The sequence below is a fragment of the Nuphar pumila genome, chromosome 3, assembly GCF_984573655.1.
Source record: "Nuphar pumila chromosome 3, dmNupPumi1.hap1.1, whole genome shotgun sequence".
In the NCBI taxonomy this organism is placed as follows: domain Eukaryota; kingdom Viridiplantae; phylum Streptophyta; class Magnoliopsida; order Nymphaeales; family Nymphaeaceae; genus Nuphar; species Nuphar pumila.
In genome coordinates this window covers 136,732,331-136,754,476 of record NC_143251.1, presented here as the reverse complement: position 1 = coordinate 136,754,476, position 22,146 = coordinate 136,732,331, and the positions used below count along the sequence as shown (strand labels likewise).

The window sequence follows — 22,146 nt, the reverse complement described above, 5'->3', positions numbered from 1 at the left end:
CGATTTACGCAAGTACGAGAACGCCAAACCCCGGGTTTCCAAACTAACCGGGATAAGAGCTGGAGCCCCATATTTAGCAAGAAGCAAACTAGCACAAGGGTTATCCGGTTGGTGGGTCGCTTGGCGACAAGAACAATGCTTCGCAGTCTGGGTGCAGGAATGCCTAAACCATCCATATGTCGAGGTAAGACCACTGAATGCCAACCAATCAAGTGACGCTTACCTTTGAGTTGACACCCAGACCATAGAAAACCTGCCAGCAAGCGCGGCAGCTGCTTCTCTACTCCCACATGCATCACAAACATAGACATGAAAAATTCTGGAATAGTTGAAAGAACATGTCTGACTAAGATTAGACGACCATCGATGGAGAGATAAGACGACTGCCATGAAAGCAATTTGCGCTTCACTTTTTGAAGCGTTGGAGCCCAAGCAGCAGAAGATAGGCACTTCACTTGTAACGGCAAGCCCAGGTACATAATAGGCAAGTCAGAAATAGTGCAATTAAAAATTCTCTTTCCAACTGCAAGCATATTGGCATTAACATTGAACATGGTAATAGAGCATTTGGTCTCATTTAGAGAAAGCCCAGATAGGGAGAGAAATAATTGAATGATAAGCTTGAACCTAAGCATCTGTTGAACATTTACACGACTAAAAATGATCATATCATCAGCATAAGTAAGAATATGACCCGGAAAGTCGGAAACCTGCAAATAATCAATGAAACACAGTACAACAGCCCGCTTAAGCAAGACCACAAGACCCTCAGCAACTGCATTGAACAACAAAGGTGATAGGGGGCACCCTTGCCGCAAACCCCGTCCCAACTTGAACCGGTCTCCTCTAACACCATTGATATTTAACATGGCATGGGCATTTGAGACCAGCTCTCTCACCCAACCAGAAAAATGATGACCAATACCGAAATTTGCTAACATTTGGAATAAAAATGGCCAATGCACAGAGTCAAAAGATTTATGAAAGTCTAATTTAAGGACAAAGTAAGGTTGACCGCTATGCTGCAAGGAATGAACAACCTCGGACGCCATGATGAACGAGTGTTGGACCCTCTTATTACGGATAAAGGCGAACTGAGAGTATGAAAAAATCTGGTTAGCCACCGATTTCAGCCTATTCACCAAAACCTTGGCAAACATCCGATAAAGAGTACTCATAACTGAGATTGGGCGGAATCATGAAATATATGTGGCTTCATCATCTTTCAAAATGAGCGAAATAATAGCAACATGAAAATGATAAGGTAGTCTGAAGTTACGGTGGAACTCATCAAACATGCTCACCACGTTTGATTTGACACAGTCCCAAAAGATTCTAAAAAAGTCGACATGAAACCCGTCAATGCCAGGCGCTTTCCAACCCGACAGATCCTTAATTGCCCTAAAAATCTCATCGTCAGAGAATCTCATTTGCATAGATCTGGCTTGCTCAGGCTGAATTGACCCAACTAGTATATTACCAAAGACACCCTCTGCAGTTAACGAAGCAGAATATAAGTCCTTAAAATATAGCGAGACTGCCAGATTAACGTGTTGATTGAGATAAGAAACACCCTCAATGGAGATAGAAGGAACAACCTTCCTCCTATGACAATGGGAAGCATATGAGTGAAAAATTTAGTGTTGTCATCACCAGCCGCAAGCCATTTCACCCTTGACCTTTGCTTCCAACGAATTTCTTCTTTGACCCTCTAGCTTTTCAAGAGCATAGTTAATTCTAAGGACCTGGCTTGGAGACTGAGAAGTTGCAAATCAGAAAGAGAGTCAGAAGAAGACATAGATTGATACAACACAGAAATCTCTTGATCCCATGCGGCCATTTGCTGAAATTTCTCTACCTTACGACTATGAAGTCAAACTTTGATATCCTTAGCTAGACGAAAAAGCTTATTTTGAACCCGGAGCGCAGCCCAATGCTCATCAACAGGTTTGTTTCAAGAATTAGCAATAACGAAGAGAAAATCTGGCTCCTGAAGCCACCATTCTTCAAACGCAAAGTTCCTGGTGGGTTGAAAGTCATTCCCCCAATGAGTGATGATATGCCCATGATCCGAGATAGAGGAAGCAAACAACACACACTTAACGTCGGGAATGAGGTCCGCGGTGGCTTCTTCTCTGGCAGAAGAGAGAGTCAGAGATGAAGGTAAGCCCGAAGCTTCGACAGGAAGTGATGTCAGCAGTGGAAAGGAGGAGCAACGCATATATAGAGGAGGAGAAAACAACGTTGAGAAAGAGAGAGACCAGACCACCGTTCCTTCCCTCGACGCAGACTCAACCTCGTCTGTTGCCCTTGGGATACACAGAGAGGGAAAGAGAGCTGAAGATGACGAAGAGGGAACAGGAGACGAAGGTCGAAAAGGCAAACCCAGAGGGAATAATTGACAAAGGGGAAGAAGGGGAACTAACCGTAGAAGTTCTAAAAGTAATCGCGTTATATTTTGAACCCTTGATCATTATGAGATCAACGGTTCAGCAGGACCAGGTTTTTCTGGATCTGGATTCAACATGTGAGATCTGAGTCCAATGGGTTCGGGCAAGCTCATACGAGCTCGAGCTTAGGAGGGCTTAAACGAGGAGAGACGGTTTACAGGCTCGGCTCATTTAGAAACTCCGGCGCACACGAGTTGGGCTTAGACCGAGCCTAGTTCGGGCTAACCCGACTCGTTGTGCACCAATAAAGTAATCAAAGTATGAAACAAACCAAAAAAAAAGTAAAAGAAAACGACGAACCCAACAAAGAGAGAAAGGAAAAATAAATGAAGAAAATGTGGAAAGGAGAAACACAAAAAAGAAAAACTTTTAGATCTCTCTCTCTCTCTCCTTTTGTACGGTATCTAACTCTAGAGGGCGTTAGCTCTCTCTTCCCTCCATTCTTTTCTATAACGCTCTCGAACTCTTTCTCTGCTTCTTCTTCTTCTTCATCCTCTGGGTACATAACAATCTTCCCAATTTAAGGCTGGGGTTAGTTTTTTTCCCTTCCCTTCTCCTTTTTTGGGTGGTGGTGGGTAGCGGGTGGGAGGGATGGACTCTTCCGGGGAGAGTAGCCCCGAGAGCTATCGGAACTCTGTCGGCCTCGGCTCCAGGCGCTACGGCGTCGACTTCTCCGCAGCCAATTTCATCCAGGCGCCTCTCTCAGCGTTGCTCGATTATTCCGGCATATTCCGCAGTCGATCGCCTCACCAGGAGGCGGAGCCCTTGGTGCCCACCGGTGTCGGCAGCGGCAACCCTCTCTCGGGATTTCGGGAGCGCCCGGACGAGCACATCAATGGCGGCGGCGGGGCGGAGGTTTCGATCAGGATAATTGGCTCCGGGGAGCAGGAGCACGTCCGGGTTTCTGCTGCGGTGGAGGCGGCGGGGATCAGGGGCGAGGGAGTGGAGCCCCGGAGGGTGCCGGGCAATGGGCAGGACATGACGCCGCATAGCGGGGTCGGTGAGGTGGTGGCGCCGTCGTCTTCTCCGGTGGTAGCTGCTGGAGGATCGCCCGGCGGAGGTGCCGAGGGAGAGGGCGCGAATGTGGCGTCATCGTCGTCGGGGACAGCGAACGGACGGGACTCGTCGTACCAGAGGTACGATATCCAGCAGTTGGCGCGGTGGATAGAGCAGATTTTGCCGTTCAGCCTTCTTCTGTTGGTAGTCTTCATTCGGCAGCATTTGCAAGGTAACCATTCTTCGGTTGTTCATTGTTCTTGTTTTCTTTTTATCTCCACTCTCGTGTTTGATTTCTGTTTTCTTTTCATGCCCGAAGATGCTTCATTAATCGTTTATGTGCCCATTATTCGAAAATTTGAGCAACAAGTGTACTTGGTTAGCGAAGATACGGAGATTAAGCTAGAGTTGCAATCGTGTTTTTGAATGGTGGAATTCGACAATTAGTAGTTTGAGTGATATGATCTTATATATGTATATCTTCAGCTTGATTCAATGGTGTTGATTGTGTTTGAGGCATTCTATTGGATATGGAATAGGTGGTGCACCCCACTAGTTTTGAGTTACATGGTTGAGGTATAATTAAATTTGCAGCAACCATATGCTGCGAATGAATTGGTTCGTAGAAAGATGGGAGTTTGTTTTGAGGATATCTTTAACTACCTCATTGGATTACTATTTCTAATTCTGAGCCTGAAATGAGGTAAGTTTAGGTTTGGTTGGCCAATGTGGCTCGGTTTTTGTGCAAATACTTAGGGATTAGTTTTTGGTTCTTTGGATTCTCTATTGACTTGGGAATTGTGGAACATAGTTTCCATTAAAGATAAATCAAGAATAGTTGATATGATCCATCTTGGTGTTGGTGGTAAGGAAGATGCTCTTGACAGATTCTTATCCATTACTGAATTGGAAATCCACTGGAAAACCAATTACATGGTTGATGTTGCGGGAAGAGGGGAATGAAGGCCATGATAAAGGGGAGCCTCTTTTCCTTTTTCTTACTGTTCTCTAATTGCACTCTGATCTGCCCTTGTTTCGGTTAAGGGGCAGGATTCTCTCTTTAGCCTAGAAACATTGAACTTTTTGCCTTCCTGATGGATGGATAATTAAATCTCCCACGGTTGTCTCATGACTTTGATATCACTCAAGGAAATTGGTTTTGCATCGCTTTAGAAATTAATTATGTGCACATTGTCTCAATTTCTGTGGATATGTATGTTTATGAATTTGTGATGTATTACCTTCGTTGGAAGGGCTTGCAGGTTTCTTTGTAACATTTTGGATCGCTGCAATTATGATAAAGTCAAATGATATTCTACGGAAGCAAACAGCACTGAAGGTACTTTCCCTTCTTGCCTGCTTCGTTTTGTTTTGTGATACATGTAAGAAAGATGAGATGGTCGTAAGTAGTTATTGCTCATACTTTGATTATTATTTTGCTCATTAATAATTACTATTTTTATACTGGTACTGTTGTCTTTTATTTTCCTTTGACAAGGAGGGGTTTTATAGGGGTTTCATCTTACAGCTGAAAGCCTTCAAAAGGAATTTAGCTATTAAACCACTTAGATATTAGGGAAAAGATAAAGTATGAGAACCTCCCAAGTTTCTCTAGCAGACAAGTTATTAGAGGAAATCTTTACCATTTAAACGAAAATTTGCCTGAGCATATGGTATTATTTTTTGAATGGTGGATAAAAGAATAAAGTTATTTCTTGGTTTTAGTTTTATAACTATCGACGTTCTTGTTTGCCTCGCATTTCATTGATGTATGTTATATGCTACTTTATTTCTCTATTGAAGAGCCTGGCTTAGCTCCTTCTAGTGCAAAGTGGATGAGCAACTTCACTGTTTTTGTTTTGTAGACTCATGAATTTGAGAAAGTCTTAACCACGTGTAAATAAAGACGATGCCTTCTAGGATGATTAGAGTAAATTACATGACAAAGCTGTGACTTGCAAGTTGCAAATGTTTTAAAGATTGTTACCTTCACTCCCTTTTTTTACTTTTGGACCTGAATTAACCTAGAAATTACTCACCAACGGGGGCTCCGCTTGTTTGGTAGGAGCTTTCAGTGCACGTCACCTTGTGTTGGGATGTTTCAAGCTCAAAACCCAATGGTACGTTGTATAACCGGTGGGGGTCTGCCTAACCCCAGTTTGCCTATAAAAAAAAGCTAGAAATTACTCTCTCCCTCTCAATTGAAACTCTGCAATTTGCAAGTTTCAAATGATTGAAGGTTGTGACTGTCACTATTATATTTTATTTTAAAACTGTTTTAATTTGTGTTGGGACAGTAGTTCCTCTAAATTTTCCACTCCAGGCAAGGAAGAACAACATATAACTTTTCAATCTTTCGTAAGTGTATTCCTTATAAATTGTTCAGGGGAATATTCTGTCCAGACAATTTTGGATTATGATAAATTGTTGATCTGGTTGCCTGGTTGTTTAAGATTTTTTGATAAGGGTCTTTTATACTTTAAGAACATTTAATGTTTCATTATATTGCTTGATTTATTACAGGATTTTCAGTAGCTACTCCAAGTTGGTAATATGCTCTTTCACATTTTTTGTTGGATTCTAAAACTGTCCACTATAAGCTAGTTCTGCTGTACTCTGATACTCATCAAATGGCATTAGTTCATCATACTCGAAGTGTGGCTTTTTCCAAGACACATTCAGTCGTAACATTGAAGTTGCTTTGCATAATGTTGAATCTTGTTTTCTTTCTCTGTTTTTAGGGCGAGAGGAAAATTTCTGTTCTTATTGGCATCACACTGGTGTTTATGCTTCATGTTTTTGGGGTCTATTGGTGGTTTAGAAATGATGACCTGCTGTACCCACTTGTCATGCTCCCTCCAAAATCAATACCACCATTTTGGCATGCTATATTTATCATCGTGGTGAATGGTATGATACATATTTATCCTCAGTACAGATTTGTGCTTGTAATTTCTTTCTATGTATTTCATTTTTTCAATGGAACTAATTGACCTTTTCCCAGCCCATCAAATCATTAAAATAAGTATATGCTTTTGATTGTTTTACCTTTGTCAGATACCATGGTTCGCCAGGCAGCAATGGTTTTCAAATGCATGTTACTGATTTACTACAAGAATAGCAGAGGGCACAATTATCGGATGCAGGTATATATATGATACGTCTTAGATTTTACAAGAAGCAAAAATGATATTTCTGGTGGTCATACACACAAACACATGTTAAACAGGATCCTTTTCTTGTTGCTAGCACCATCGACATTTTTATGAGCTCTGTTCTAGACCAGGAACATGCATTTTGCAATGTGAATCAAACCATCGACTTTTTTATGAGCTTTGTTCTAGACCAAGAATCAAATATTTCTACTGCTAGTGATAATGAAATTGGTATTTTGGATTTTTTTTCTGATAGGATTAATGAGTACACATTGTTTTCACACCCACCTTTTGTTGCATGTAATTTAACTGTATTCTATCGAGTTTTGGACTTTCTTTTTGTCTTCATCCGCTTAGTAAGATTATTATTGATCATGTTTGATAATTTTTTATTAGCAATAATTGAATAATTGTCCATCAAGTGCTTATGGTTCTTCATTTTTTATTTTTTAGGGTCAAATGCTTACCTTAGTTGAGTATTGTCTGCTGTTGTACCGTGTATTGCTGCCTACTCCTGTTTGGTATAGATTCTTCTTGAACAAAGATTATGGGAGTCTCTTTTCATCCCTTACAACGGGATTATACCTAACCTTTAAGCTGACATCAATTGTGGAGAAGGTAGGAGCTTTTCTCTCCAGCAAATTTTTCTCTCTCTTATTTTTCTGTCACTTTGCATTCTCTTGTAATCACTTTTCCACTTCTCTTTCAGAGATGCATGCCAAAAAGGTGTCCCTGAAATGCATGAATGATGTATAATTTGATTCCCCTATGCTTTGATGATTTTCCCCTATCCAGGTCCAATCCTTTTTTGCTGCTTTGAAGGCATTGTCTCGTAAAGAGGTGCATTATGGGTCTTATGCTACACCAGAACAGGTTTGCAGTCCTTTCAATATCCCCTCACTCTGCTTTTATATGAATTGTAAATGACTAGCTGAATAACTTTTTTGCTAAACAAATGTGACAGTCTATGTCACAGGGATTCGGCTAGCAGGGTGCCGCACCCGCGTCGACGCGACTCGACACGGGTGCGGGTGCGGCACCGGGTGCGGTCAACCCGACCCTGGGTGCGTTGACCGCACCTAGGGTCATTTTTGTCCAATTATTTTTTGGATTTAAAAAAAAAAAAAAAATTTGCCCTATGAAATGGGCTGCGGAATTTAAAAAAAAATTATTTGGGGGGGGGGGGGGGGGGGGGCGCTGCCCCCCTATAACCCCCCGCCAGGGGCGGTCCCCCCTGGACCCCCGCCCGCTGACCGCGCAGCGGGACCCGCGCCGGGGGGAGCCCCCGGACCCCCCTTCCTGCAAGGGCAAAAACAATGAATCAGGCTCCACAACTCATCACTTTCATCTTTGGGGACAACCATATAAGATAAAAAAATGGTAAAAAGTAAGTTGGGCATAAATGTCATGAACCTTAACTGCTACCATACATTCATACATGTAGACTATACATGATATATATATATATATATATATATATATATATATATATATATATATATATATATATATATATATATATATATATATATATATATATATATATATATATATATATATATATATATATATATATATATATATATACCCCTACTGCACCCCCGCACCCGGGTTTTTTGGAAGTGCCGAATCCCTGTACCCGCACCCATGTGACATAGGTGGCAGTTGACCTGTAAGAAGTATGAATGTTTGAAAGATTGCTGGTTTTTTTATTCAAGGTTGTAAGTATCGTATCGTTACCTGTTTTGTATCGTATCATAAATTTTTAAAAAAATTAAAATTAAAAAAAAGAAGAAAAATCAGAAAAAATAGCAAAAATTCTAAAAAAATCACAACACATGAAACAATGATGAATTACACAAAATACAACCATAAAATCACATTTGAAGCATTTATGTCTCTATGAGCTACATAAGACTCTTGCAATTAAGAACATGCCACAAGACTCATACTTTCATATTACAAAAACAAAAACAAAATATTATATAAAACCTCAATAATCATAATCAACATCTTCTTTTTTTGTTTTCTGTTCTTGCTAAAATTAATAACAAACCATGCAACTGATAACTAACAATGTAAATAAAAGGCAACTACATAATTTAACATTTAAACACAATTAAAACCTTAACTAACAATATTAAATTCACATCCAAGCCATACTAAAATGTCATAAGTCAACTAAACTACTAAGAGTTCATGATAACTAAAAACATTACATTTAACCAATGTCTTACATGTCAATCTTCATCTATTAAGTTCTAAACTATAAAGATTCTAAAACTAAACTATCTTCTAAAACCTGTTTGTCAAACATTAGGACAATAATTCATCAATGTTGCATCCAACTGTTGCGCGATGATCTCTTTTATCTTCAGCCATTTTTTTGGCAAGTGGGTCATCATCATCATCTTCAGAATCTGGAACAATGGTTGAAAGTCCTTTGCATTTTTGCAAAATTTTTCTTCTTTGAATTTCTTCTAGTTCAAAAATAACATCAGCACGAAAAGTGGTAGGAATAGATGGATAATCACATGGATGTACATTTTGATGAATACCTGCAATATGTTACTTAAATCTATGAAATTCACCTATAATAATATCACTACAAAACAAACATCTCAATGATGACCCTGGTCGTGGTACAACATCCATACTTTTGCAGTATTGCCATGCAGGATCATCTCTATAAGATGAACGTGAAGGCGACATTGAAAGATCTAAAACAAAACATAAGTAATTAACCACCAAATAAAAATATAGGCATGCAAATATTTGACAAGTTTACACACACATCACAAACTTAAGTCCTACCAGTACGAATTTCGACAACCGTGACAACCTCAACATTCGCATGCTTGACAAAATGTACTTTTGAAAAAATCACAAAAGCCCTCTCCCTTGCGCACAGATTGGACCCCAAATCGCTCTCACGACTCTTAGGGTGTGTGGGTTTCCCTCTAATGGCTTCTACACAAATGAGGGAGTCTGCCCTCAAGAGGTATTTAAAACCCAAAAAGTAAAAAAGTAACTTTTTGTTTTTTAAAGCGCGCCGAAGGTGTATCGTACGATGCGGGTCGATATAGGGGTATATTTTACGACACACTCAATACGGATACGATACACACTCGTATCCCGGTTTCTCCCAAAATTATGATAGATATTGTATCGTACGGTACAATACAACACTGATTTGACTAACTTGCTCTTATTTTGATTTTCTTTTGGAAACCAATCTAAGGCAAGAAAAGATCTTTATTAGATGATGAGAGTAGATGAACAGTACAGTCATAGTCATAGATGGAAGTATCATTAAGTGCATCTGTTACTTATCACATCAAAGTGACTCATTTAAGGATTTTTGTATTCTATTTTATTACCAGTAGATCAATTGCAGCTTGTCTTTCTGCATGTTATTAACCCATGTTTTCCTTTGCAGGCGTGCATGCATGCCATCTTTGTTAACCAGATTGTTTTTTTTTTTTTGGACTGAACTTGGGAATTGAACCCAAGTTCACATAATTAAGATGATATAACTAACGATAGGAAATAGGAAATCATGTTTAACTCAACTATTTGCTTTGTTCTTGGGGGGAACAATTCTTATGTGGTTCATGTTGGTGGATCTGCTAAAGTTTTATAATAAAGTTTTGCCAGCTTGTGTTAGAGAAACCACATTTTGATAGAAATTTTGTTATATTATTAGACATTCTGGTCGGCACAGTTGCATGCCTTTGCAAAATTAGTATTTCCGTGAGAATGATTGCTCTCTTATCCAGGAGTATGCTTAGGCTGTTTGGGTAGTTGGAATGTAGCATCTTGATTCAAAGTACGTCACCCAAAATTTTCAACTAATGGGCCCTCATTTTAGTTGTGATAAGGATTTAAATGTAGATAGAGAGAGAGAGAGAGAGAGTTATTGTGGCTTTCATCATGTTTACTTCATGATATGCCCCGTTTGATAAGGGTCATATTGCAACAGTATTTGAATGCTAGGTGATACGAGAATAACTCTGATGAAGGATAATAAACTCAAGCGGCTTGCATAATGTCTTTTGGTGAATAATCTTTCCAAGTAGATATTCAGACTTATAAGCATACATGCAGGTCAATGCAGCTGGCGATCTCTGTGCTATCTGCCAGGAGAAGATGCATGCTCCTGTCCTACTGCGTTGTAAACATATCTTCTGTGAAGATTGCGTATCAGAATGGTGAGTTTAGTCTCCTCTGTTTCATGCTTGCGGCATAAATGGCCACTGTTTTCATCATTTTGCAGCTCGTGCATTCATCGTCTCTTGACTGTGAGTTTCACAAATATTCTAGAAGGATTAGAATGTTTATTCCTGGCGTGTTGCCTGAACTTTTCTGTTGCTTCCATGAGCATTTTAAATTTAAGCATTCCATGTTGCCTCAATCAATTTTGTTCGTTCAATTTTGAACAAAGAAGCAATTGGTTTGCAGGTTTGAGAGGGAAAGAACATGTCCTCTATGCAGAGCATTGGTGAAACCAGCGGATCTTAGATCATTTGGGGATGGTTCCACGAGCCTGTTCTTTCAGCTATTCTAACGATGCTTCTGTGACATAAGGATGGGGTGTATTTTCTTCTTTTCCTGCCTGCAGGTGGCAATTTTCCATTCTAAATGTTGTATTTAATCTAATATGCATAATATCTGCTGGAGAGCGCCTGAATGTCTATAATGGAAACGATGGCATATTTTGTACGAAGGCAGCCTCTCTTGTGAGATGTTTGGGTAAATAATAATATTCATATTATACTTGTACTTAAAGTACTAGGTCTGTGTGTGTGTGTGCGCGCACACACACACACCAGCATGCTGCACGGCCATTGCTTATTTTTTTTGAAAGGCAAGTTGGGTTTTGCATAGCCTTTTGTGCCCCCCTGCTTATGATTTTGTCAATCTTAATAGGTCCAGATATCACGTTCAACCCCAACTTATTATGGTCAGATGCTAGTTGCTTCTCTTGAAAGGTTCCCCTCCTTGGGTGTGTGTAATTGCCTGAAGTACAGCTACCTTTGGCCGATCCCCCAAAGTTGAAGCTAAAGGGGGCCTCTATTGTTGCATAAGAAACAGATCTCAGGTCGCCAAATTTGAGGATTTTATTTTTACTTTTTTAGTGTTTGAGTTGCTTGGATATCTAGTTTATGGTAATCAAGTGCACTCACAGGGTACCTTTATAATAGAGACATCCTTCAACTCCTAGGTACAAAATCATGCATTTTTTCTTTGGTAATTGTGAAAAACCACTTCATTTACCCTCTAGCTCGTTGGCGTAGAAACCCCAGGTTCCTTTTGCCCACCAGCTTTAGCTACAAGGCAAGGGGAACAGACCCATGAATTTCGAGCTCATAAAGTCCCTTTAGCTTAGTGACTTTATGAGTCTTTACACATCTAGTTGCTGGGCTCTTTTGGCACTCGGCATTTTGGATTTCCAGAGTTGGTGTTTTTGGGTGCTGATTAGTAGATGCAAATTCTTTTAAGGCTGATCAACAGGCGGCTCTGCTTGTCTGGCAGGATTCGTTAGTGCACCCCTCCTTGTGTTGGGATGTTGCAAGTTCGAACCCGAAATGGTATGGTTGTATAACTGGTAGGGGTCTGCCTAACCCGGCTTTCTCTGTCGGAAAAAAAAAATCTTTTAAGGCTGTCTAAAAGAAGATTTGTCTTCTGTGGGTTCTCCCAGGAGGAAGCACGACTGTGCTGGGAGCAAACTTTGAATATTATCTAACCTGCGAGTTCGAATCCAGGGGCTGCATGACACCATTGCATGGGACCCTAAGCAATAGATTGAAGGTGGTTGTAGGGTCACAAAAAGTTTACGTCTTACACACTGAACCAAAGTCACAAACCTCCACCTTGGGAAAATCTCGGTGACTGAAGGTCTTGCGACATTTTGAAAAAACTGGGCTTTCTCGAGAAAATATTGGCACATACAAAAATGTATAAATGAAAATATAATAATATAAAAGAACTGCAAAGCACTTTTCGAATATCGTGATAAAAATGCGATGCTTTTGAACTATTACATATGTTCAAAATATTGCATTTCTTTTTTGCCTTATTATATCAGCTTCATGACAAAATCATGATTTTTCACAATAACCACGATATTCCGACAGATTTGAAACATTATTTTCTGATGGCGTATCTTGTCATCTCCTCGCGGATGGCATACATCTGTCAATCCACCCCCGATCGTGCATTCTTTCCTGTAATAGGCAAAATTGTGAAAACAAAACCAGAAACCGGAGATATCAACTGGGGCTCTGCTTGTTTGGTAGGAGCTGTTAGTGCATGTCACCTTGTGGTAGAACGTTGCAAGTTCAAATCCCAATGGTATGATGTATAACTAGCGGGGGGGGGGGGGGGGCTGCCTAACCCCAGTTTGCCTATCGAAAAAAAAAACAGAAACCGGAGATGCTTGCTAGTCGCAAGATATGGGACGCAACATTCCGGGGCAGTGAAATGATCAGGATCTACCAAACAAATCCATCCCTGTGAGATCATCTTTGGGTACGAGAGTGTGAACAATCCAGCTTTTTTCATCCGATCCACTGCAATCGTGCAAGTACTCAATTCACCACTTTGCAATAACGTAGTTAAGAATTGTTTTTGGATCTTAAACCAAAGATTCAAAGGGTTACAAGCTTCTATATTTTTTTTCTGCAAATCAGCACAACCAGCAGATTTATTACTGTTCACTGATAAAAGCCCATAAATCTCAAGCTTTTCATCATAATTTAACAATTGAAACACAAAATGCAACAAACGCTACTAATACATTATACATCCGCCCCCCCCCCCTCTCTCTCCCAAAAAAGCAAAAAGGAAAATAAATAGAGATATTGCAGCTGCCTCAGATGATGGCAATAATGTACATAAACTAAGATCTTACACCGGCTAGCTTCAATCAAGCAGGAGGTGATGAAGGAGCAGGAGAGGCTGGAGGGACACCAGGGGAAGGAGAGGCTGATGGTGCGGCAGGAGGGTCGGGAGACACTTGAAGGTCTGGAGGAAAGGTTGTCTCAAATGGAATGGTTATCGGGCACACCTCTGCCACCTCTTCGCTTCCTTCATCCAAGTAGACAACATCCTGCATGGTGAGTTGATGATACTCCACAATCTCACGCAGGAACCGATTCTCACGTGCATAGATGGAGTTCTCATGAGCCAGTCTGGCCTTCTCAGCCAAAAGTGTCTCAAGTTGAAGCCGTATCTGCACACAATATAACCATGATCGTTGAGAGATTAGCTAGTGAATCATTGACCAGAATCATTGACCAAACCGAGGACTCAGACGATAAAAGAGTAACAGTAGGATGAACAGACACTGCAAGGTGACATGGAAGATCAAAGTGATAACATAACTCAATCTGATTCCAATGAGCGTAATGTGTGGGTTAGATGCAAATATCCCTTCCACATCCGAAGTGCATGAACCAGATTTTGTGAAGGCAAAAGTTGACCCCATGAATTGTCAAAACTCCTCATTGGAAGAAAAAAAATCAAAATACAATGTCAGCATCATGTCCAACAATTTTCCCCAAGTTTCTTGAGGAATGTGTTTGATGCATAGGAAGAATCTCTTCAAGCACTTGGTTACTTCGACCGACTTGAGTGATCACATTTTGCCAGGATTTGATTTGGTCTTGTTGTTTCCCTATGTATTTCTCATTTCCCTTTTCTTTCCTAGATTCTACTTTGCTTACTTTATAATTCCCATCTTTCCACAAAATCTGCTAGGTTACTATATTCTATTCTAGTAGCACAATGCAAAAGGGATGCAAATTTCTAAAGTTTCTCTCAAGCCTGAACCCTGGTCCAAGGAAGGAGAGATATTTTTTCATTTTCTTTATTTAAAATTTTCAAACATAATTAAAGCCCATAACAAAGGGTCCAAAACTGTTGAAGACAATAGGCCAGATATGAACATGCAGGAAGTTCCTACGGCCTGTGCTTCACACGTTGATTTTCCAAACCAATGCTCAAATATGATTTCTCTGGAACATGCACAAGCTTAACATCCATGAATGTCAAATTAAGTAGAAGCTAAAAAGATTTGAAAAAAGTGTGTGAGTTTATTGTTCTAGTCTTCTAGATCAAAACTTTAGGCATGTCTCTGAGAAAAAACACTTACTAGATCATCATCTTCTGGGCTATCTCCTTTTTCAGTTGACTCCCTCAAAATCCTGTTCTCCTCCTCTAGTTGGGTGCATCGCTCCTTTGCAAATGCCAAATCTGCTTTAACAGTTTTTAGCTCTCGAAGCAGTAGCTTGGCTTTTGCAGCCATGGCCATTGCAACCTGCCATTGGATAAAGCAGAGACTTTTCTATCTACTATGTCCAAAAACCAAACAACAACCTCACAACAAAGTAGAAAGACTAGCAGCAGCAACAATAATAACATAATAGAAAATAAGAAAAATAAAGCCAGCAGGCCATGTAAAATATTTAAAACAAATAGAAAAGATAAATAGGAAGCTCTTCACATAATTCAGTGACGACACACATTTGCCACCTTACGTCGCGAGATGCCTTCAGTTGAGTTTCAAAGTCTGCTTGTGTAGCCGGAATTTCAATGGCAGGCATATGTAGACTTTTAACATATGGATGGAGAGATTCTTGTGTCTGAGTATCATAAACATTTCCTTTTCCCCTGATATGGAGCTTGCGTGTGTCTGAGATAATATCCGCAGCTTTCGTTTCCACTCTTATCAGACCTTCCTGATAAGAGGACAAAATATCAATTGGAAGTGAAGATATGAGATGACTATACAAGCTTTTCTACACAATAGGAAGGATAATGAACTTGGAACTGCTAAACATATAATGCTTCTCTTTGGGAAAAAATAACCGCATTGCTTTCGGACTTCATACATAAGATAAAACCCAATAACAGAGATAATATATGCATTATTATTTGCTATCTTTCCATGAGCCGAGCAGCCAGGTTCATGGATCTGATGAACATCATTAAAATGTTTTTCCCAATAACTCATGCTTCATCAGTTTCAGGAGGATGTGTGCTACTAATCGAGAAATATGGAGAAACCAAAAAGGCAACTCTGACACTGAATCTGGTGACCAAATATCTAATCATAGATCATATAACTGACACATAGGCAGACACTCTTATTTACCTCCTGGTTACTTTCTTAGATATTTGTTAAGTAATTTAAGCCAAGGTTGTAAGTATTGTATTGTTACCCGTATCGGTCAGGGCCAAATTAAGACCATATTGTATCGCATCGTAAAATATCATAAATTTCTAATTAAAAATTTTCAAAAAAAAAACAGAAAAAATAGCAAAAAATCTAAAAAAATTATCACATGTAACAATGATGAATTGCAAAAAATACAACCATAAAATCACATATGAAGCATTTATGTCTATATGAGCTGCATAAAACATCATCAAACATCAACTAATATAGAATCATAGATAATATTACATGCATATCTCACAAGAACAATGCAAAATATTAAATATCTTGCAATTAAAAACATGACACAAGACTCATACCTTCATATTACATAAACAAAAATATTACCGCAACAGTTGCACTCAATTTTCAATCAATTTTCACTCATTATTTAAGTGCATCGTTGTCATGCCGGATCATCTGATGCCATCTTTGTTGGAGTGTGAAGCCTGATTTCTACCAAATTTCCATGGATCCAACTTCGCGGTAAGTTGGCGGGGGGTTGTAGGGGGCAGAGCCCCCGAGGCAATTTTTTTTTTAGAGTAGCTTTGTAATTTTACTCATAATAAATATTTTTTACTTTAACCCACTTACTTGAGTGAAAATTTACTTTTACTTTAGCAAACTGCAAAATCCTTCTCCCTTGTGTACAGATCGGCCCCAAATCGCTTTCATGAGTCCTAGAGTGCGTGGATACCTGTCTAATGGCTTCTACACAAATGAGGGAGTCGGCCCTCAAGAGGTCTTTAAAACCCGAAACTGAAAAGTCATGATTTGGTCATTTTTTAAGAGTGTTGACCTTATATTGTACGATACACCCCATACAATACAATATGGGCATGTATCATATGATACAGCTACAATACACACTCATATACAAGTGCATATTGTATCAATATTTTAAATAGTAACAATATGTATCGTATGATACAGTACGATATATACAACATTGCATACAATATTGATTTAAGTTGTTGGCTAGTTTCAACATGCTTGTGTGATGGTGCACATGACCATTATTCAAAAAATTGTTTGCTTCATATACTACCATAAAATTGCTTATCTCTGCCTTGCAGCTAGAGCACATGGTGTATACTTTTTTGTTGAGTCTACTGAGGGTTGAAGTTTACTATTGGTTTCTAAAACTTTTCTTTGTCGTTCTCCACCATAACTACAAAACCATCTAGAGAGCATTTGATTGACAGAAAGGTTAGTATAGATCTTTGTTTTACCCAACAATGGCATTTTTTGCTAGGTAGATTTTTTGGTTAGCCAATTAGTTTATTTGGATGATGCATAACCTCTCTCTCTCTCCCTCACACATCAATGACACTAGCAACAGTTTAATCTAATTCTGAAGGAACCCTTTAGAAGGTATTTCCTAAACTCTGAACTCAATAAATCTTCCTGTACTGCATTTTTTAAAGAGCAGTAGTATGCTGACTCTGAAAAATGTGTGAAGATCATGACAAAATATTGTGGCTCTGCCATGTGAATACAATCAAGGGACAGTCAGAAAATTAACAGAAAAAAAAAACAGTTGAGGTAATGTGGTAAAAGCACACTGAAGCTTTACATATGACAACACAAAATTGCACCAGTCCCTTTTCAACCTTTCTTCATAGTCAGACAATCATTTTCTATTATGGAGAAAGCCCATGTATTCTTTTGAAACCAGTATCTTTCCTGACAAATATAAATTTCACATTTTGGTAATGATCAAATCAAAATATTTAAAACTGATTGATTTCAATTTCAATATATTTAAGAAAGGAATTGTTGAGAACGAGCAATGAATTACTCATCAAATAATTATACCAACATTCTCATGACTTACCTCCAAGGATTTACCAATCGTCCCACCAATGTAATTGAGGGAGGAAGCAATGGCATCTAGACCTTTCTGAATTCTAGGGTTCTCCATCTTCCGAGGAACCTCAGTAGATTGATATGACTGATGAAACTGCAATTATGAGATGCATCCTTTAAGAGCACAACAGTAAACAATTGTAATATCAAGCAACTATCTGTCAAAAGAAGCATCACAAGATTCAAAACTCTCTACAGAAGAAACAAACTCAAAAATATGTGAAACGGATTATGCACCAAGAAGTTGACAAATTTCATTATGCTAAAAATTCACACCTGAGCACCTGTGGAGGCTTCAGAGATCCAGGGGCTGCCACTGCCAAGTGCTTCAGTCTTTTGCGCACCATTATCTTCCTCAAAGATGGTTTTTGCTTTTCTAGCAAGAACTCCCCAGAATCCAGATTTGGAATCACTCAAATTTCTCATGGATATATATTCACATGGTGTAGATGCCTGCGCTCAAAAGCAACACAATGCTATTAGCATGCAATGCATTGCAGGCGCCTGATAAAGTAATCAACTCTGAAAAAGAAAAAAACCAGGATGGGTTTGCTGAGTAGGTGATTCCAATGCTGATTTGTATTGAAAAAAAAAGAAAAAAAAATTGTATAAGCTGATAGATTACTTCGAATACTAGAGTCAGAAGTAAAACATGCCACAAGCATTGCAACAGTTATGCCACAAACATGCCACAGGCCATCAACAAGGTTCAAGTCAGCCAGCCTTGTTGCCCATCTGAATAACATACACAATCACCTTAACTCAAAGTTGATACTAAACCAGTCTTAAGGCCACCACACATTAAGAGCAAAAAAGTTAAGGATGCAGTAATCAGCATATGCTGTCCTTCAAGTCTTCCATACTGACACCCCATTTGGACTCCCATTCTATATTCGCTTATATGTTAGTCATATTGGAAATTTCATAAAAATGACCCTACCCCCATATCCATGTGACATAGCTTTCAAGTCCATTAACATCCACAGAAGCCTTATCTTGTTAAAAGGAATTTCCATTCTCTCAACCACTAAATGGATGAACTAGTTACAACCATTAGTTGTTCCAACTTCCAACCTTGATTTCCATTCTTAATGTTGGATGTTAGTACATCAACATGTAAACAATGACAGTTTCCACATATACTATAACAAGCTGATTCATACATCCAAAAGATAACCACAACATCCAGCCAAGTCCAAGTGAAATTCATGCAGAAGTTGGTATGCATCTATAACTGAACAAGACCCACAATCTAGACATTTATAATGCACCAGTTAAAGATCAAGTACAGCTCCAGTAGAACGGCTCAGCACTTCTGGGTTTAGAAGTTCAATATAAACCAGCTTATTCCTCTATCTTTATTCGTCCTTACATCTGAATCCCCCTCTGTTGAGCAAAACCTCAAACACTAATACTCATAAAACTCATTATCTCTATTTACCAATCCAAACTAGTAAAACAAACTCCAAAATGTTTCATTATATAAATCTCATAGCATCTTCCCAACCATTCAATATATCCACCAGAGACGAACATTAGCATGAATGCTAACAGTAGATGTTGTGCTATATTCAAATTAAATATTCTAAACTGCCATCCAGCTTAACAAAATCTGCCTGAAGATCACATTTCAATCATGGAAGCATACGTGCATTTACCTACTTATGGAATGCAACATGGTCTTATGCACTATCTTTTCATCAAAAAATCATCGTTCACAAGAAAACTCAAAAAATACTCAGCACAAGAAAGAAAAAAGGGAAAAGAAACAAAAGCATCTTTCTACGCATCACAAAATCAACACGATCGCGCCGCTTCCCTAAAATGATAAAGGATCGTTTCTAATAGGGTACAGAATGCGTGCATTATATGAAACATCTACGAGAAAAATAATCTGATTCGTTTCGCAGAAAGAAAAGAAAAAATAATGAAGAATCCTGCTCTCATAATCCACAATCCGAAAAGATACTTCATAAGAGATCAACGAACGGATGAAAAAGAGAATAAGAAGCCCTCAAAACGTTCAATCTGGTTCTAAATCATGAACATTCCCATTAGGAACACAATCGCAGTCTTAAATTTTCCATCTATCAATCCGAAAAGAGAAAAAAACCATAATCCAAATCCGATCACTAAAAAACCCGACCTAAATCCCAAATTCAAGCAATACTCATCAAATTCTGCCCGCATTCCATCAAAAACCCCTAAAAATCCCTGTAAACGTTCAATCTGGTTTTATATCATCAACATTCCCATTAGGAACACAATCTCAGATTAAATAATTTCCCATCTAAATCCGAAAAAACAAAAAAAAAATCATAATCCTGACCTGATCACTGAAAACCCCCGACCTAAACCCCAAATTGGCGCAATATTCATCAAATTCCGCCGGCATTCCATCAAAAAACCCTAAAACCCCCAGCGATCCCTCAAAATATCCGCCGATTCTATTGAAAACCGCCGCAAAACGCAATCGAAACAAAAAAAACACGAGAAGAACTCACCTGCTGCGATGGAGACGCCCTCTGATTCGTCGAGTCCTTGTAAGTCGAGGAGAGGACAGGCTCTCCATAGGCCGATGAGAAAGACGAGTCGCGGTGCAAGGACGACGCCCGGATCGCCGCGGCGGCCAACGACGAGCTGTCTTCGCAAGAGGGCGAGGAAGGAGTGTCATCCGAGAAGGTCGAAGAAGACGATCTCCCGGAGTGTCTTCTCCGATACGCCATCCCCTCGAGAGGTCGACGAAGAAATTTACAGAGAGAGGGAGGGAGAGGAGACGAATAGCTGCCGTATTAATCAAAAAAAAAATTAACGGATTCTATTTATACATAATGACCTGGATCGGGATTCGGGACATCGGATAATGGGAATTACAGGCCGAACCGAAATTGAGATTAACGGAGAGACTTTAAAGCAAAATGACTAAAAAGCTCTTAATTTTATGGTCAAGGACATAAGAGAACCTCTCGCGCTCCCGGAAGAAGAGCGCCGGGAATGTTAAAAGGTTGAAACGAAGTTCATTGCTTTTTCTGATTTTGACTTTCTAAAATCGACGCGTAGAACGCGGCTGTGACTGAGGTGGGGAAAATTTGGCAATCAGAGAGATGTGAGGGGTGTTTCGGTCATTGCGATAGTCAGATTCTTAACTAGCACTGCTGTCTCCCACGGCAGCCTGTCAAAATGAGTCAGCTGACAATGGACCGGGGCAACCCTGTCTCAAAATCCCAACCTTCCTTGCAAGAGAATAGATTTTAACCTCCACCCCGCCTCCATTCTTGCTTCATGTCTTCCATCCCTACACCAAACAGTGGCAAGGCAGGGCTTCATTTTCTCTCGATCTATTATATCCCTTAGAAAGATTGGGGATGATGCAGGGCGGGACAGGACGGGAAAAAGAGTAAGTCCATCCCCACCTCCATCCTGCATGGGGATGGATTTTAACCTTCATCTCCGCCTCCATCCTCGTTTCATGCCCTTCATCCCCGATTCAAGCGGGACGAGGCGGGGTGGGGCTCCGCTTTCCCAGACTGATGGGATCTGGATTCGAACATTAAAATAGGCTTGAATTAGTTATTCGGTTCAGAGCTAAAAGATCCGAAAAGTATAGGATTTCAGCTATGCCATAAAGACTCATGAACATGGGGATGCATGAAGCTGATTTGACTCGCAAGTTCAATTTTTTTTTAAAATAGGACATGAAACACAGTTTTCTAATTTTTTACTAATAAAAAAAAGTATTTTTTATTTTAATCTTTTTTTGAATTTATAACCCAAAATATTTTAATGTTAAAAATGCATTTTTTGTTCAAATAATACTTTAAATTTAAAATATTATCCATACATGTTGGTGTCCCTTGTCCATGTGTCCAAGCATTTATGTGTCCCTGTGACAACATTTCAATATGGTTTATAAAACTTCCAACCAAATACGGGTTTGACTCGAGTTCTTATTAAGGGTGATGCTATTTTTAATATAAAAAATTATAAAATTTAATTATGGGCTTAGGACTGGAAAGGAGACAATATTTTAAGTGACCATGTGTAGATATGTGCAAGTACCAAGTGACAAGAACCTCTGTCAAACGCCACGTATAGCGATACCATTCACATGTAGTGTCACGGCAAACATCATCCATAGGTGTCATAATGTGCAAGTAGAATTACAACATCTGTATGGGAATTACATTAGCACTTCCACGAAGACCGTCAAAGGCACCACAATCAGGTACCCAATCACAAGCACTAATAAGCGAGAGACAAGGGTGCCAAGGCAGTTCACAACACACTGCCTTGAGCCATCCTAAGTGACATCTGCGGGACTACAAAGCACAACAACGCTTTGGCTGCAACAAGGAAGGGTTGCAGACCTACACATGTGTAAAGAATAGGGTCAGCAAACAGGGCAGGGCCTGCTACCAACGTAGGCTTCACCGAAGCCAAGGCCTCATGGGCAGCC

The 22,146-nt window shown here is 39.5% G+C and overlaps 2 protein-coding genes across 2 annotated transcripts; one reads left to right on the top strand and one right to left on the bottom strand.

The window, feature by feature from the left end:
- The first annotated feature begins 3,293 nt into the window (after positions 1 to 3,293).
- LOC149843992 (uncharacterized) lies at positions 3,294 to 11,384 on the top strand. The gene is made up of 8 exons (XM_090002013.1): positions 3,294 to 3,678; positions 4,700 to 4,785; positions 6,188 to 6,356; positions 6,504 to 6,592; positions 7,055 to 7,219; positions 7,397 to 7,474; positions 10,709 to 10,812; positions 11,063 to 11,384. The coding sequence occupies exons 1-8, from the start codon at positions 3,429 to 3,431 to the stop codon at positions 11,166 to 11,168; spliced, it is 1,047 nt and encodes a 348-aa protein (XP_089858139.1). The 5' UTR covers positions 3,294 to 3,428; the 3' UTR covers positions 11,169 to 11,384.
- Positions 11,385 to 13,217: 1,833 nt separating this feature from the next.
- Positions 13,218 to 20,465, bottom strand: LOC149843991 (uncharacterized). Its single transcript, XM_090002012.1, has 6 exons — positions 20,195 to 20,465; positions 17,967 to 18,143; positions 17,659 to 17,784; positions 15,142 to 15,342; positions 14,757 to 14,921; positions 13,218 to 13,835 (listed from the first exon to the last, which is right to left on the bottom strand). The coding sequence occupies exons 1-6, from the start codon at positions 20,414 to 20,416 to the stop codon at positions 13,530 to 13,532; spliced, it is 1,197 nt and encodes a 398-aa protein (XP_089858138.1). The 5' UTR covers positions 20,417 to 20,465; the 3' UTR covers positions 13,218 to 13,529.
- Between the last annotated feature and the right edge of the window lie 1,681 nt (positions 20,466 to 22,146).